The sequence below is a fragment of the Galeopterus variegatus genome, unplaced genomic scaffold (assembly GCF_000696425.1).
Source record: "Galeopterus variegatus unplaced genomic scaffold, G_variegatus-3.0.2 Scaffold9791, whole genome shotgun sequence".
NCBI classification, from domain to species: Eukaryota; Metazoa; Chordata; class Mammalia; order Dermoptera; family Cynocephalidae; genus Galeopterus; species Galeopterus variegatus.
Window position 1 is genome coordinate 35,192 of NW_007735902.1, and position 15,522 is coordinate 50,713.

At 40.7% G+C, this 15,522-nt stretch overlaps 1 protein-coding gene across 1 annotated transcript in view; it reads left to right on the plus strand.

The window, feature by feature from the left end:
• Positions 1-2,110: 2,110 nt before the first annotated feature.
• The window catches only part of PARK7 (parkinson protein 7), a 20,073-nt gene continuing 6,661 nt past the window's right edge, over positions 2,111-15,522 (plus strand). The window contains exons 1-6 of the mRNA XM_008593877.1: positions 2,111-2,166; positions 3,401-3,511; positions 5,131-5,232; positions 7,353-7,412; positions 8,319-8,388; positions 12,125-12,211. Coding sequence (XP_008592099.1) covers positions 3,422-3,511; positions 5,131-5,232; positions 7,353-7,412; positions 8,319-8,388; positions 12,125-12,211 — 409 coding nt within the window. The 5' untranslated portion in view covers positions 2,111-2,166; positions 3,401-3,421. The remainder of the gene's footprint in view (positions 2,167-3,400; positions 3,512-5,130; positions 5,233-7,352; positions 7,413-8,318; positions 8,389-12,124; positions 12,212-15,522) is intronic.

A 15,522-nucleotide genomic window follows, 5' to 3' on the forward strand; every position in this document is an offset into this window, starting at 1 on the left:
CTCTAAAACCAAATGGAGGTTTAAAAGTTTTAAGAGGCGCGCCCGCCCGGGGGGCGTTGGCATCGTTCCGCCGCTGGGGGGGGCGGCAGCGCCCCCACCGAGGGTTCGGATCCCATATACAGACCGGCCGCTCACTGGCTGAGCGAGGTGCGGGAGCAACACCGAGGGTTGTGATCCCGTTGCCGGTCCCGGTCCCGTACAGGCGCGACACTGAGGGTTGCGATCCGTTGCCGGTCATGAAAAAAGAGACAAAAAAGGAAAAAAAAAAAAAAAAAAAACTGCAACGTATTTCAGATCTTGACAGTGATGTAGATGTTTCAGGAGTGTTGACTGGGTTGGTTCTCATTCTTTCTCTCTGCTGAACCATTTGTCTTGCCACATTTACTCTGTTGTGGCTGTTTCATGCTGCAGCAGAACACCAGTTGGTTTACTATTGGCTCTCGTTACACAGAATGTAAAAAAAAAAAGAGTAAAAAATAAAGAATTTACTATGGAAACTGGCGCAACACAACCCGTCTTCTTTTGGTTTTCCTTACATCTATCTGAATCCTTCCTCAGTTCTTTTTGGTAGCTGACCACTCCAGGGCCTCCTTGGTTTTGCAGAACATCTCTAACCACTTGCCTCCCCACCTCTCTGTCACTACTATTTTTCACACTCCAAATCTGAAAAGGTGTCGCTTTCGCCTGTTTCCTTTGCAAATAGCCAAAGGTGAAGTCATTCCAGAACTCTTAAAACACTTTCCTCTTAAAATGTCAAATAAAGATATTTCAAATTTTTGCACAAGTGCAATGTTGCATAAATGACTTTAAATTTACAATTTTTCAAATTAAAGAGCACTCTCACCACCATTTTAAGAATCACGTGAAATATATATAAGTCCTTTGTAAACCAACAAAGGTAAAATTATATCTTGAAAATAAACGTGATTTTATAATATCTGAATTGAAGCCTTAAAAACACTGACATATTTAAAATATAGTTTGATCTCATATATTATTGGTGAGAGTGCTAAGAGGTTCAACTTGTATGGAGTGATTCGAATGTATTTCCCACTTCTGGGAATTTACCCTCCAGTTATACTTGCACAAGCAGGTCATATACTTAAGGTTATTCAATGCAGTGCTGTCTGTACAGAAAACAATTGGAAATAACCTGTTATCAGTGGGGCACCGCTAAACAAACTATGGAACATGCCCACAATGGCATACTACCTGGAAAAAAAATGTATGAGGAAGCTCTTTTTGATATGGAGAGATCCCAAGATACTCACTTAATAAGTGTGTGGATGTGTGTGGGGGCAGGTGCAGAATAGTGTATACCGTCTACTTCGTTGTTATGTGACAGGGAAAATCATAGTCTACCTCAGGATGCACAAGAAAATCACAGCGTGGTTGCCTGTAGGGCGTGGAGATGGAACTGTGCGGGGACAGGTACGAGAGTCAATGCTCAATGTTAACCCTTATCGTCCTGACTTTTGAAACTGCTGAAAGTATTGATATTCAGAAACGTTTTAAAAATAAAATTGGGGGTTATAACGTAAATAGATTTAGCCCATTTAGTACTTATTAGACTTATGTGCCCAGCATTGCTGTAATCCTGTGGATGCAGCACGAGGAACTTTTAAAACACAACGTTGAGAGAGAAACTGACACTATGAGATGACCACGTGTGAATAAAAGCTCCAGAGTCCCCCGAGACCGGGTGACCGAGCGTGCGGGAGCCAGGCCCGGGAAGTGCTGGAAGAGTCTTAACAGGTCGGGGGCGAAACGGGAAGGCGTTCCAGGAGCGCACAGAAGAAACGTGAAGGAACAACCTGCACAGAAGAAACGAACCTGCTTTATCAAAATCAGTGCTTGAAAGAAGCCGCAGCCGCGCTGGGGACCGGGATGGCTCCATCGCCCGCCGCCGGGAGCGGGTTGAACCCAGCGGGCGCCCCGGGCAGGCCAGACTGTGCCATTCGCGGGGTGGGGTGGGGTGCGTGCGACTGAAGCCGCAGGATCCCCGTGGTGCTGGACCCCCGCCCCCGCGCCGGGCTCCGAGGTGGGATCAGCCGGATGTGACGTACCAGACGCGGAAGCGGCGCGAGTCTGCGCAGTGCGCGGCTGAGGGGCAAGGCGGGCTGCGCGCGTGCGTGGTGGCGTGCGTTCCCGTCAGTCAGGTTTGGGGTGAGTGCGATCCCCATCGGTCAGGTTCGGGGAACCGGCCGAGGCGCCGCGACTGTAGGGAGAGACGCAGGGTGCAGGTCAGGGCCTGGGCTGGCGCTGCGGGCTGCGTCGGGGCTCTGGGCCCCCCGGCTGGCCGGAGTCCCGCTGGACCCAGCCCCGGCGCGCGGCCTGGGCAGGGTGCGGCCTTCGCGCAGCCACGTCGCGGCCCCCCTAGGGGTCCTGGAGCCGGCGCGCCCCCTGGGCGTCTGTCGCGGCGGATAGACCTGCATGTTCTGGCATAAGCACGTGCATTGACTTTTGACAGCCCGCGTAGTAGCAACGCAGAAGCGTCCAGAATTTTCTGGATGTCGTCTCACCGGTTTGGAAGTGGCTAACTGCGTTCAAGTCTGTTTTGCATAGACGGCACCCTCTCCAGAAACGTGGGCTAAAAATGATTCAGAACCACGCGTAGCTGCGATCTTGCACAGTGAGAGCTGTGTGCAGGGACAATCTAGTTAGGTTGACATCAGTGAAGGGAATTTCCGTCTTTCCCGATCATAAAGAAATAGGTTCAGATATTTAACACTGTTAGCCCCTTCCCCACCCCCAATTTTTATTACAATGATTGGAACTAAAAAAAAAAAAAATCCCCTCCAGAACTCTTATAGGCTAGTTGCTAAATACTATGTATTTAAATTTTTACCCATGAATTTCTCTATGAAATTGTACTTCAAAAATGACTGTCTCCCCGCATTGTGTGAAATGCAAGACCTACGTGCTTGTGCTTCAGAAAACTACATTTGCAATATGTTACCAGAAATTGGATTTAAGAAAACATGGCAAATGAAATTCTAAACAATACTAACACATTAGCAACCTCACTGTTTTTGTCTCAGAAATAGAGCAATTGAAACTACTATGTAAACCAATATTAACATAAAATGCTTTTTTCCATATTGTGTTCAGCTGTCAGAATCTTTCCCATAGTTCTCTGCTTGAAAATGTTCCTAAACTTTGGGGGTGGGGAGAAGGGGAGGGAGAGAGAGGAAAAAAGGAGGAATTGGTAAAAGGACACAAAAATCAAGTACATTGTATACTGATAAATTAAAAATTAAATAACGGGGCCAGCCCGTGGCTCACTTGGGAGAGTGTGGTGCTGATAAAAAATAAAGAAAATGTTCCTAAACTTCAAATTTTGGGATATTCCAGGGTTGCAATGAAAGGTCTTTGAAGTCTTTTTTGTTTGTTTTCTCAGTCTTTAAAAAATATCATAAAAATGGCTTCAAAAAGAGCTCTGGTCATCCTGGCTAAGGGAGCAGAAGAAATGGAGACAGTCATCCCTGTAGATGTCATGAGACGAGCTGGGGTAAGTGCCCCACTGTTTTCTAGACCTCCTTGTTTTTAAAATTATTTCACTTTAAAAAGTAATTTTTGATAAAATAATAGGTTACTTTACGAAATATTTCAAATGTATGGAAAAGTACAGATTATATAATATCTGTTTATCCACTGACCACATTTAATACTTGTTAAGATTTCGCTACATTTTCAGATGCATTTCTTAAAGAACAAATGCTTTAGAGACATACACTTGAAAAGCACTCTTTGTAAATCTCCCTAATCCTGTACTCCTTCTGCCTTCCCTAGAATGCTGTCCTCCCATTGGTGTGTATCCATCCCATGCATATCTTTAAAGTAGCATTAGACTGCGGTTCTCATTCTGCATGTTACATATGTTTATAACAAATATATGTATAACAAATATATTTATAACAATAGTGAGTTATACATATATTTATAAATACATATATTTATAACAAATATATTTATAACAATAGTGAGTACTTAAATAGCACTTTCTGTGCACCAGGCATTATTCTAAGCACTTACTTATATACTTATGTAAACCTTACAGCAACGCTGGGCATTAGATATTGCCACCTTCATTTTACAGTTGAAGAAACTGATGCACAGTGACACTAAATAACGTGCCATGTTCCAGAGTTAGTAGAAGAGAACTCAGACCCAGGCGGTCTGACCCCCAAGTCTGTTAGCCCTATACTCCTCTGATTCTCAACAATGAAGATACATGTAGATCCACTTTATTCAGCTAAAATTGCTGCTTAGAATTTTATTATATGAATGTATCACAGTTTATCCATTCTTCGAATTACAGCATTACATTACTGTAATATTATTCTTGTATGGGTTTCCTTGTGCAAATGTTTGAAAGTTTTTTCTGTTTTTATACCTAAAAGTGGAATTGCTAAAGGATAGCCCACAGTTGGCATTGTTAAATTTTGCCAAGTTGCTTTCCATTGTACCAATTTGTAGTTCCACCAGCAGTGTATGAAAATTTTCATTTTTCCACTACCAGCTCTTGGTATTGTCAGCTTTTAAATTTTTTGTAAGACAAAGTCATATTTCATAGTTTTAACTTGCATTTCTACCTTATGAAAATACATGAGGTTTAAATGTCAACAGAAACCTTGCAAGATGCGTGAATAATAGGATCATAGTACAGTTTATTGCCCAAACCAGAACACTTGTGGGAGAAAGGGCATCCTAAAAAGGGCATTCAGACAGAGTGCAGGGACAGCAGCTATAAATTGCAGTTTGCCTAGGACACACCTACTTATTAAGTATACTTATCCAGCATATGAGCTTAAATTCAGCATGGTTTTGTTACAGTATTTCCTCTCAAGTTAGTTTGGTTTTTTTGTGTTTTTTTTTTTTTAAAGATAACCGGTAAGGGGATCTTAACCCTTGTCTTGGTGTTGTCAGCACCACGCTCACCCAGTGAGCGAACCGGCCATCCCTATATGGGATCCGAACCCGTGGCCTTCGTGTTGTTAGCACCACACTCTCCCGAGTGAGCCATGGGCCGGCCCTCAAGTTAGTTTAAAACATAGGACAGCTGTAAAAATGTTACTCTAGATTTATGTTTCAGTGTTCTTAAATATCATGATGATGTCTTTCTCTTAGATTAAGGTCACCATTGCAGGTCTGGCTGGAAAAGACCCAGTACCGTGTAGCCGTGATGTTGTCATTTGTCCTGATGCCAGTCTTGAAGATGCAAAAAAACAGGTTTGTTCTCCATAAATGGAATGATTCCTTCATATGGCTTATTAGTGTCTTTTGAGTATGTCTAAGACTATTGTTAGCACAGACTTATTTTGAGGAAATTATTTTGCTTGGAAGTATTCCCCACTAAGCTAAACTGGGAGAGCAAGGACTTTGCCTTTCTACTCTATATCCATAGAACTTGGCAATTGTTTGATACTGCAAGTCCTCAGTAAGTGGGTGGGAGAGGAGATGGATGATTGCTTAGATGGAAGGGCGGGTAGGTAGATGGATGGATGGATAGGTGGAAGAGTGGATGGATGGTTGCTTAGATGGATGGAAGGGTGGATGGATGATTGCTTAGATGGATGGAAGATGAGTGGGTAGATGGAAAGGTGGATGGATGGGTGGCTGGGTGGGTGGGAGCATTATTCTTTCATAAGTATTCTGGCTTATACAGGCATTCTTGCCTCCTGTTATAACTTTTTTGCCTGACCTAAGAGAATCACCTGTCACATTTCCCATTTATTTCTTGTTTTTTTCTAAAACTACTTTTTACCCTTCCTTTTACAGTGACACACATGTAGTTGTGTGATTCATTTTACATGGAACAACTTATACCTGATTAGTGGTTGGATTAAGGAAAGAATAAGAGTTCTACTTAAATTGTGTCACTTTTTCAATATCTTTGGAATTATGATTCTTATCTTTAAGGGCGATGGGCACTACTGGGAATTTGTGGGAGTTGGGATCCCTTTCCTTAGAAACAAGCCCATGCACAGATCCTTTTGCACACCCTGTCTTGGGCTCAGATTTAACGGGCCAGAGTGACAGGAGTGCTGGTTGTACCCTCTTGGGGCAGAGACATGGCAGGAAAGGAGGCAGAACCAGCTCATGAATGGCTGTGTGTACCCTACTGAGGAGGCCAGAGCATGAGTACCCATGCCTAGATGTTCTCAAATGCATAGAATAAAACTTATTCCTTCCTAATAAATTCAAATATTTCTTTGCTAGATTGTGGAGAATTAGAACATTGGTATTTACATATACACTGTAGAAACTTTCTGTGTATTAAAAGCAAGCAGGAGTAAATATTCCTTCTTTGTTTGTTTTTTGGGGATTTTTGTTCTGTGGTGTCTAGGTATTTTAGAACAGTGGTTACCTTTTGTACATATGTATTGTTCATTTCAGATTCTAAAATGAGTGAAAGAAATTCTATACTTCATATTTTCTATTTTGTTTTAATTTTTGCTTGGTTTTAAAAACAACAGTAAGATGTTTATGGTCTTAAAAAGTAATTCTAAAAAGTATATGTACACTAAATACTAAATTTTCATTTTGTAATTTGTTTAATGACTGAGTTTTTTTTACATCTTGAAGTATCACTAAAACAATTTCTATTTTGTGATTTCAGCACATTTGAAATTAATTAGATTTTTAGGATGTTTTGAATACTGTAATATTGTCTCATTACCCTCTACCCTTCAAATTCCATTTTCATAGTTAAAAATATTTTTTTTCACCTTTTACTTAAAATTTGTTTTTTTAATTTTTTAATTGCTATGTACATTCTTATTGAAGAATAATAAACACAATATACACATCTATAAAGTCAGAATGTTAAGTCCTGTTCTCATTCTCTCTTTTCCCCTCCACTCCATCCCATAGTACTCCCCATTAGCAGCTGGAGTTTCTCCTTTGTCTCTGAGTACCTGTTTACTCATATGTGCGGCGGGGGGCAGGGAGGGGTGTATATGTAATGTTTATATGCACATATACATACCTCTGTGCGTATATGTACTGTATATATTTTTGTCTTCTATAGGAATGAGCTTATATATACACCTGCTACTTTGCAACATGGACATCCTTTCATGTTACTATATACAGATTTTCTGCATTTTTTGCTAATTACAACAACATTCTACCATATGGATACACCTTAATTTAACTGTTCTTCTATTGACAGATATTTAGATTTTCTCCTGTAATTTGCTTGTATCCCATACTTAAAATATGTGTAATTTGCTTGTATCCCATATTCGCTTGTATCACATATTTAAAATATGTGTTCTTGGACTGTCACTTCAATGCACATTTGAAATGATTTTCACTTTCTTGTTTTATTTTTTAAACTGTTACAGGGACCATATGATGTGGTGGTTCTACCAGGAGGTAATCTGGGTGCACAGAATTTATCTGAGGTAAAAACCTACTCATTTATACCTCAGCTGGAGAGGGGGATTCTCTAGAACGTATTTCAACATCTGCTTGTGTTCTGTTGATTTTGTTATTATTCAGATACTTCAAGGAGGTGGTTGTGAATAAAATAGAAGTAACTAAAATTAACAAAATGGTGTTCTAGCCTTAATTAGAAAAAGACTTCTAATAACAGTTACTATAAGTAAGCTAAATTGGTAGAACAATTTTTTATGCAAAAAATGCATTGGATACAGTCCACAGTAAGACTACTTACTTTCCTCCCCAACAGGAGCAGAATGATCTGATTCTGTGATTTGTGAGGGTTAAGCATAGAAAGATAAGAGACTGGCTATGTATGCAGCAGTTGGGTTGAGGGGAGACTGCAGGGCTAGAACTGCCAGCCTGAGTGGAAACTGGCATCAGAGGAGGCCGCTGAGCTGCATGTTATGTCTCCTGTGAGGAGTCGGCTGACGGCAGAGAAGCCAGGCAGATGGAAAAACTCATGAAGCAGGTTGAATCAGACATTTGGGATTGCTCCTGCCAGAGTCTCTTCCTCACTCTGCCATCTGAAAACACCCAGAATGCCACATTCCCCCACTTCTGTTTCTTGCTCCCTGGAGTGCAAAATGGCAAGGGTCTAATGAGCCCGAGGGAAATTGCTTTCTTCTGCTCATCTTTAAACATGGAGGGATGCCTTTCTCTTACGATAAATAAGCCTTGGGTTTAAGAATATAGACACATTACAGATTCAATAACTTTATATTAATGATGTTGAAATATTGTTGGAAAATAGATTGAAGATCTGTGGTTTAAGCTAAAATCAGATTCTGCCAAAGTTTCCTAGTGAGAGGTTGATTTGTGGCTTGATATATTGATAACATGATTTATTTTTGGTTCTCTTTGACTAGTCTGCTGCTGTGAAAGAGATACTGAAGGAACAAGAAAACAGGAAGGGCCTCATAGCTGCCATCTGTGCAGGTACTGTGCGGGAGCAGCCTGGGTTAGAATGTGTCGTTTCATTATAAGGTTTTGTTCCAAACAGCTCTTCCTTTTCATAAAGCATGAAGGGCATCTGTGTTGGTGTATTAGTTTGCATGGCATGAGGTTGGTGTCATTTCAGAAATGAGTATAATTGTTCTGTTTTCTGCCTCTCCATGACTTTGGTCTACATTCTTTGAAATTTAGTGCTTTCCGTGTTTGGTTGACCTCAGAGGAAAATAAGGCCCTCTGGAATTCAGTAAACAGCTTGTTACAGCAAATCTCTGTGCCAGAAAGTATTTCTGCCAGCACACAGTCAGCAAGAATCTGTCAGACATAAACACAACAGCTCTGCCCTGTGCTTGCCCTGCACATTCAGAAACTTCAGGGTGCCTTCCACCGCTTCCTGGCCATGTTCTCATTCTCAGTGCTGAGTGATCTTGGGCATAGTATTATCTACCACATAATTTCGAATAAGTTATTGGGTGCTTCATATATGTCCCCACGTCTTTGAAATGCAGTAATATTTTGTTTTCTGATATTTTAAAATCCATCCTTATTGCTTTAATATCAGATAGCATTCTGCTATCTTGCATTTTTTCCATAGTGCAATTTTTGCCAGTGCCTGCCATGTAGATCTTTATTAAATGCTTGTCAGAAGAGCAACTGAGTAAAGGAATGAGTGAATGGGTGGTTTGATAAAATGACATGTTGATGTTTATTCAATACAGTAGGCTTTTTAAAATAAGTTATGGGTTTGGGATCTTAGGGACTTTGCATTAGAGCAGCAGTTCTCGAAGTTCTTTTAGGCATTCGTAAGGTCAGAGCAGATAATACTATGTCATTTACTTTGTTCCTTCTCATTCTTGAAGGAGTGATATTGGTGTGATGATGCTGTCATTCACATATGACATGTGCGCTCATGTATTCTTGTGTTCTAAAAATTTCCCAGTTTTAATTTCTAACTTGGCAGATATTGATAAATGTAACCACATACAATCCAAAGGGACCCTAAGACCTGAGTGTTTGAGAACTGCGACATTAGAGAGTGGGAAGGGCACAGAGGCAGCTTCCTTGGCAGGCCCTGTCTTTTGGTTCCAGTCAGCACTAGTCTCTTGACCGCCCTGGGCACAGGGGTTATCCCTGCTGAAGGGCACTGCAGCTGTTCCCCTCTTTGGGGACAAAGTCAGAGATCCTGTGAGTTTGTTTTTCTTTGACTAGTCTGCTGCTGTGAAACTAGGCTCATTCTTAGGTGCTCTGACCAAAGGAAGAAAATAGGGGTTTGGGCTGGGTTTGTTTGCTGCTGACTGTGCTGAAAGTAGAAACCGTATGTCAGTTTGTCCTGCATCACTAAAGCAGCAAAACTATCAGCCGCATCTGGTTCACTGTTCTGTGCTCAGGCAAGCTTGAATGCCATGCTAAGAAGTGTGGACCTTATAATAATTTAAATCAACATTAAAAAATAAACAACACTTTAGCGGTGTGTTTAACAGTTGAATACCCTGCACCACTGTTCTGGATGCTATGAAAAAAACCAGGAAAATGTGACATTGAAATAAGTTGCAGTAACTCAGGTGGGAGATGAGGGTGATGGGAGTGGAACAGAGAAATGATGGAAGAGATTTAGGTTTATTAAGTCAGCAAACAAAAATTAAGATTATTCTTCCAAAGTGTTGCAGTTAGGAATTGGGAACTTTTGAACTGAAAGAATATTAGCTTAGCTCCTGATAATTGAGTGAATTGGGAGACTGTCTTGAGAAGAAAATGAAATGAGATCTACTTTGAGCAGGGGAGAGGGAAGGAAGCTCAGAGATGAAAGAGGTGGCAGTTGTGAGATGCACAGGCCTAGGCATAAGGCCTCTACGAACAAGGTCTTGGATGCCTGGAGGAGCTGGGGAGTTGGTGGAGGTGTTCTTTTTGTAAGTCACCACAGCGTGGCACTGTTGGCTTTAACCTCTTGACTGCAGGAGGGGATTCAATTAACTTTACCCTCAGCTCCTTGCTCAGAGTTGGACTTCTAGTGCAGACTGGGCAACATTTTCATCCATCAGAATCTCAAGTAAGAGGAGTATTAAATATCTGTTGTCTGATTTTCCAGATAGGATTCTTAAGCCCCAGAAAGCAGTAATTATGAGCTTACCATGATGAGTAAGACCAGTAAATTCCTACATCCAACTGTAATGTAAATGTATTAACATTACTGTAGGTAGCAATTTTATCACCTTGAAGGGAGCAACTTAAAAATTGCTAACTCACTGTCTGATCCCTTTCCTCACTGTTGGATCGTCTGTTGTAGTTTACTTTAAAATAACGTAGGAATTTCTTATTTCTTAAAATCTTACCAAATAAGAATTAAAGAAAGATAATTTATGAATCCATTCAAGTAAAAATTGAGTGATAATTATTCAGTTTTTATAGACTTTTAAAATTTGGTACAATACATAGCTATCTTATATGTAGAATAAAAGTAAGGTGGAGAGAGACATTTGAGGCTTTTGATTTAAGAGGTATAAGTCAGGACTTGGTCTGAAACTGACACCTGATAGTAGGCAGAAGGCTTATGTAATTAGGTCTTATTTGTTTCATCTTCCTGTTTGTAAAGGCTATGAACTGAGCAGCCTGTACTTATTTTATATAACTACTTTTTCCTAGGAATCATGTTGAAAAATGAGAGGTCAGTAAAACCAAGTCTTCAGGTTTGCTGAAGCTAAAAGTGTACAGATTGTATCATAGTGTCTTAGCCACCCACAGTGCCCTAAGCATTTAGAAGGTCAATGTGCTGTTCTAAAGGATGAAGTGTGACATGAGGCCTTAGAAAGAATTTTTGTATGTGTGGCTTAGAGAAAAAAGGTAGACTAAATACTTTTTAAGAAGTTGTAAGGTAAGGTAACAAAGGTATAAGACTTTTTTTGTTTTAGTCCTTATTTGAGAACTGTTACATACAAAATGTGCCTGTGATTATCACGGAAGTTGGCCATTTTCAGTGAATACATTTGGATAAAAATCTCAAGGTAGCAGCTGCCTATTTTCAAAGACTTCATCTTAAGAGGCTGGGCAAAGAGTATCACAAACTAACATTGGTGCTTGGTTCTTCACTTAAGTCATTTTAGTAAAAACTCTAGTGGACTTTGTATCTCAGGCTTTTAGGCATTTCACAGGTATCTCCTTCAGGGCAGGGCAATGTGCTATTTACTTTAATAATCCTACTACCTGGTATATTTGGATGGATAGATGGATGAATGAGTGTTGACTTTTCGTTTTCAAGGAGAAAAATAAAATTATGAAATAGCAATAAGGTCCAGAAGTTCAGAGAGTGCTGGTTGCCTTTAACATGTAACTAAATGTCTTGTTTTGCTAAGAGTAAGGTAAGAAGTTAGCCCCTTGGTGGGCTCCCCCTCCTGTACTCCTGGTATATTCAGTCCCTGTTTCTTGTAGGGGTGAGGGTGGGGCACATTTTGTTTATCTGTGTATGTTCCATGGGTATCTCAGTGTAAATCTTTCCAATTAAATTATTGTCGAAGTATTTTGAGTTTGTATGCCTTTGCCAGATGTGCTCAGCAAATGGTTTATTATAAACATACTTTACTTCTCACACTAAGAAGTTCCTATCTTTATAATCCTAACTATATTTTAGGCAAGAGCCTCTTGAATTTGAAGAATACTTTTGCTGCTGCAATTTTTAAAACATGGGTTTTCTCTATCTGCAGTAAGATCTTTTCATTAATCTTATTTTTAGGTCCTACTGCTCTGTTGGCTCATGAAATAGGTTTTGGAAGCAAAGTTACAACACACCCACTTGCTAAAGACAAAATGATGAATGGAAGTAAGTATATGTTTATATTTTAATCTGTAAAAAAGACCTTCTCAAAAAAAACTATAATTTAGCATTGTTTCCCAACCAGTGTAATCTGATATGTAGAGATTCTCTGTGGGCTGAGGTGTGGTGGGGGCCTCACTTTCTCTGCAGGTGTTTTCACTAGAGAGATCTTGGGGCTCTCCCTGGGCTGGAGAGGGGGTGCGCGTGAGTCTCTGTGATGGGGGGCATGCGGTCTAAACCAAAGGCCAGCCAGATTCCTGGTTGTTGCTGACTGAAAGAGATTATGAAATGCTGGTTTAACTAGTATTTTTACTAAATACTTTGCCAGCAGCCTGAAGGTAAATTTTAAACCTCAACAGCAATTTCAGAAAGTGCCCTTTTACCCACAGTCCAAAGTAAAGTGAACATTGCTTTTCTTCACCCCAAGAATACCTCAGTGGCAGACCTGTTTCCTTGGTGACATGTTTCTTTTATAAATATCAGCTTGACATTTAATTTTTATTCATTTTTATAAAAACAATTTCTGTTCATGGTAAAAAAAAAAAAATGGACATGGTATAGAAGGCAGGTGAAGTAAAACTAAATGTTCTCTTCTGTCTGCTTTCCCCGCCCCTTTCTACTTCTCAGCGGTAACTTCTTTTAAAAGTATCTTGTGTAACTGTCTAGAATTTTCTCTGCACTTATCCTTTTTAGTTTAATATCTTTACTCAAATGAGATCTACTAAGTATATTGTTCTGCAACTTGCTTTTTTAACTTAACATTATGTCTTATGTTATCTTTTCACAGCACACATAGATTTGCTTTATTCTTTTTTAAGTGCTATGTGCTAGTCCAGTGTTTGAATGTATTATGATGTACTTAACTGTTCTCCTGGGAATGGGCACATAAGTTGTTTCTGCTTTTTGCCCTTATAAACCATGCCGTAATGAACATCCTTGAATGTCTTTGTGAGTGTATCTGGAACTCCCTTTTTGAAAGTAAAGTGATGCATTTTTCATTATATTGCCTTTTTTAAAAATTAACAAACTTTATTTTTAGAGCAGTTTTAGGTTCATAAACAAAATTGAGTAGAAAGTACAGAGTTTCCATATATTCCCTGTCCCCTCACCCCACTCCCAAGCTTCCCTGACTATGAACACCTTGCACCAGACTCTGGTACATTTGTCGTAATCAATGGACCTACATTGACACATTGTTATTACCCAAAGTGCATAGTTTGCATTAGAGTTGACTCTTGTAGTGTACATTCTGCATATTCTTAAATTTGATCCAAAGTAGTATTTTCCTGATAACCTACATAGAGAGACATTAAATTGTCAGTAAAACGGGCCGGCCCGTGGCTCACTCGGGAGAGTGCGGTGCTGATAACACCAAGGCCCCGGGTTCGGATCCCATATAGGGATGGCCGGTTCGCTCACTGGGTGAGCGTGGTGCTGACAACACCAAGCCAAGGGTTAAGATCCCCTTACCGGTCATCTTTTGAAAAAAAAAAAAAAAAAAAATTGTCAGTAAAACTATCTGCGCGAAAATTGATATTTTAAGAAAAAGGCTCTGGCTTCTGGACATTTTAAATATAGGCCTTTACTTTGAGCTAATGGAGAGATTTCAGAGGGTAGGGAAGAGATGAAAGAACAGAATCAGGCTTTCTTTAGTAGTTGTGATAAATTCAGGAGGAGGACTCTAGTAGAACACGTTCTTCCATTATCTGAAGGTGTGCCTGTTGTATCTGTTTTCCTCTAATGTCTCAGAAACACTGAGATTGATCAGGAATAGGAAAAGATTCGATTGTTAATGCTCACAAATTTGCAGTTTGCAAAGCACATTCACCTACATTGTCTCAGTGGAGCCTACTAGCCCCAGTGCCCAGAAAGACAGGTGTCATTGTCCTGACCTCTCAGATGAGGAAACGGAGGCTTGGTGAGGTGACTTGCTAGAGTCAGACTCAGGCCTACTCCTCTGTTTTGCCTTTTCTGCCCCTTCCCTCTGTTGTAGCAAGGCTCCCACACATTACCAGGCATTGGATGTAGTCAGTAAATCCTATTATAGGAAAAAAATATTTGAAATTTCTGCCCCATCAGCAGAACACCTGGAGAAGTGGAGCTGTAACCATCACCTGCTGTCTGCTCTGGTTGAGGCCCTTCTACTTGTCCTCCTCCTCATGAACTAAATAGATCAGCTTGAAGTTTTTTCCAAGATAAGCAATCCAATCTGAAGTGAAACATCTTTTAATTTATCAGCTTTTAAAATAAATGACTTATCACTTTAGTGTTTTACTGCCATTCTCATTTGGCCATTGTTTTAGTAAGCATCCGAGTGCCTGGTCACGTAGCCAAGCGGTGAAGAACGGGGTCTCCAGAACCAGACGACATGGGGTGGCTTGCAGCTCCCTGACTCACTGTGCAACCATGGGCAGGGCTTTTAATCTCTCCAAGCCTCAGTTTCTTCATCTGTCATGTGAGGACAAGAGTAGTGCCTGCATCGGGATTGTCAACAGGCTCAGCAAGTTTATACGTGTAACACACTCAGAACGTTGCCTGCTACAGAGCCCAGATGCAGACGTGCAAGCTGGTGTCGCCGTTTGCTGTTGCTTCTGCTCAGTGTCCGGCTCTGGGCCAAGTGCTGGGACATGGCAATGAAATGGTGCCCTCACCCAGCCACTGTCTGTGCTTGTAACACCACTACCTAGTATTGTGGTTACTTTGATATCATTCCCATTTTACAGGAGAAATGGCAGATTTGGGATTTGAATCCAGAACTGCCATGCTCAGGGGTTGGCTGACTTTTCCTCAAAGGGCCAGGTAGTAAATATTTCAGGCTTTCCAGAACTTCGGGTCTCTGTGCCAACTATTCAACTTTTGAAGCTCCAGAGCAGCCACAGACAGCGGTAAGCAAACAGGCGTGGCCGTGTGCCAGCAAGACTTTATTTACACAAACAGTAGCCCGCTTCAGCTGCTGGCCCCCGTGTTGAGAGCCTCCCCAGTTGGTTTTTTTCTGAAGACATTTCCTGGCTTTAGGGTTTTTGCTTAAAGTTAAGAAAAAAATAATAATCAGTGCCTTATACTGGTTTGAACAAGAGATATAAAACATGTAAGTTTACCCTAAGTTCACAAATGCCAATCTGCAGGGTTTGTGCTATACACGTTCAGCGCTGACTGGAGGGCATGATGCGTTGTTTTTCTCTGTCATCACCACTGGGTGGAGGCAGTTAATAAGTGTAAACTTTTTGCTCTTTCCAGTTGAGATTTTGAAAAGAACCACAGAACTTTTAAACATATTTAACCAGTTTGAGCCCTGTTGGTAGCCCTTTACCCTCGAA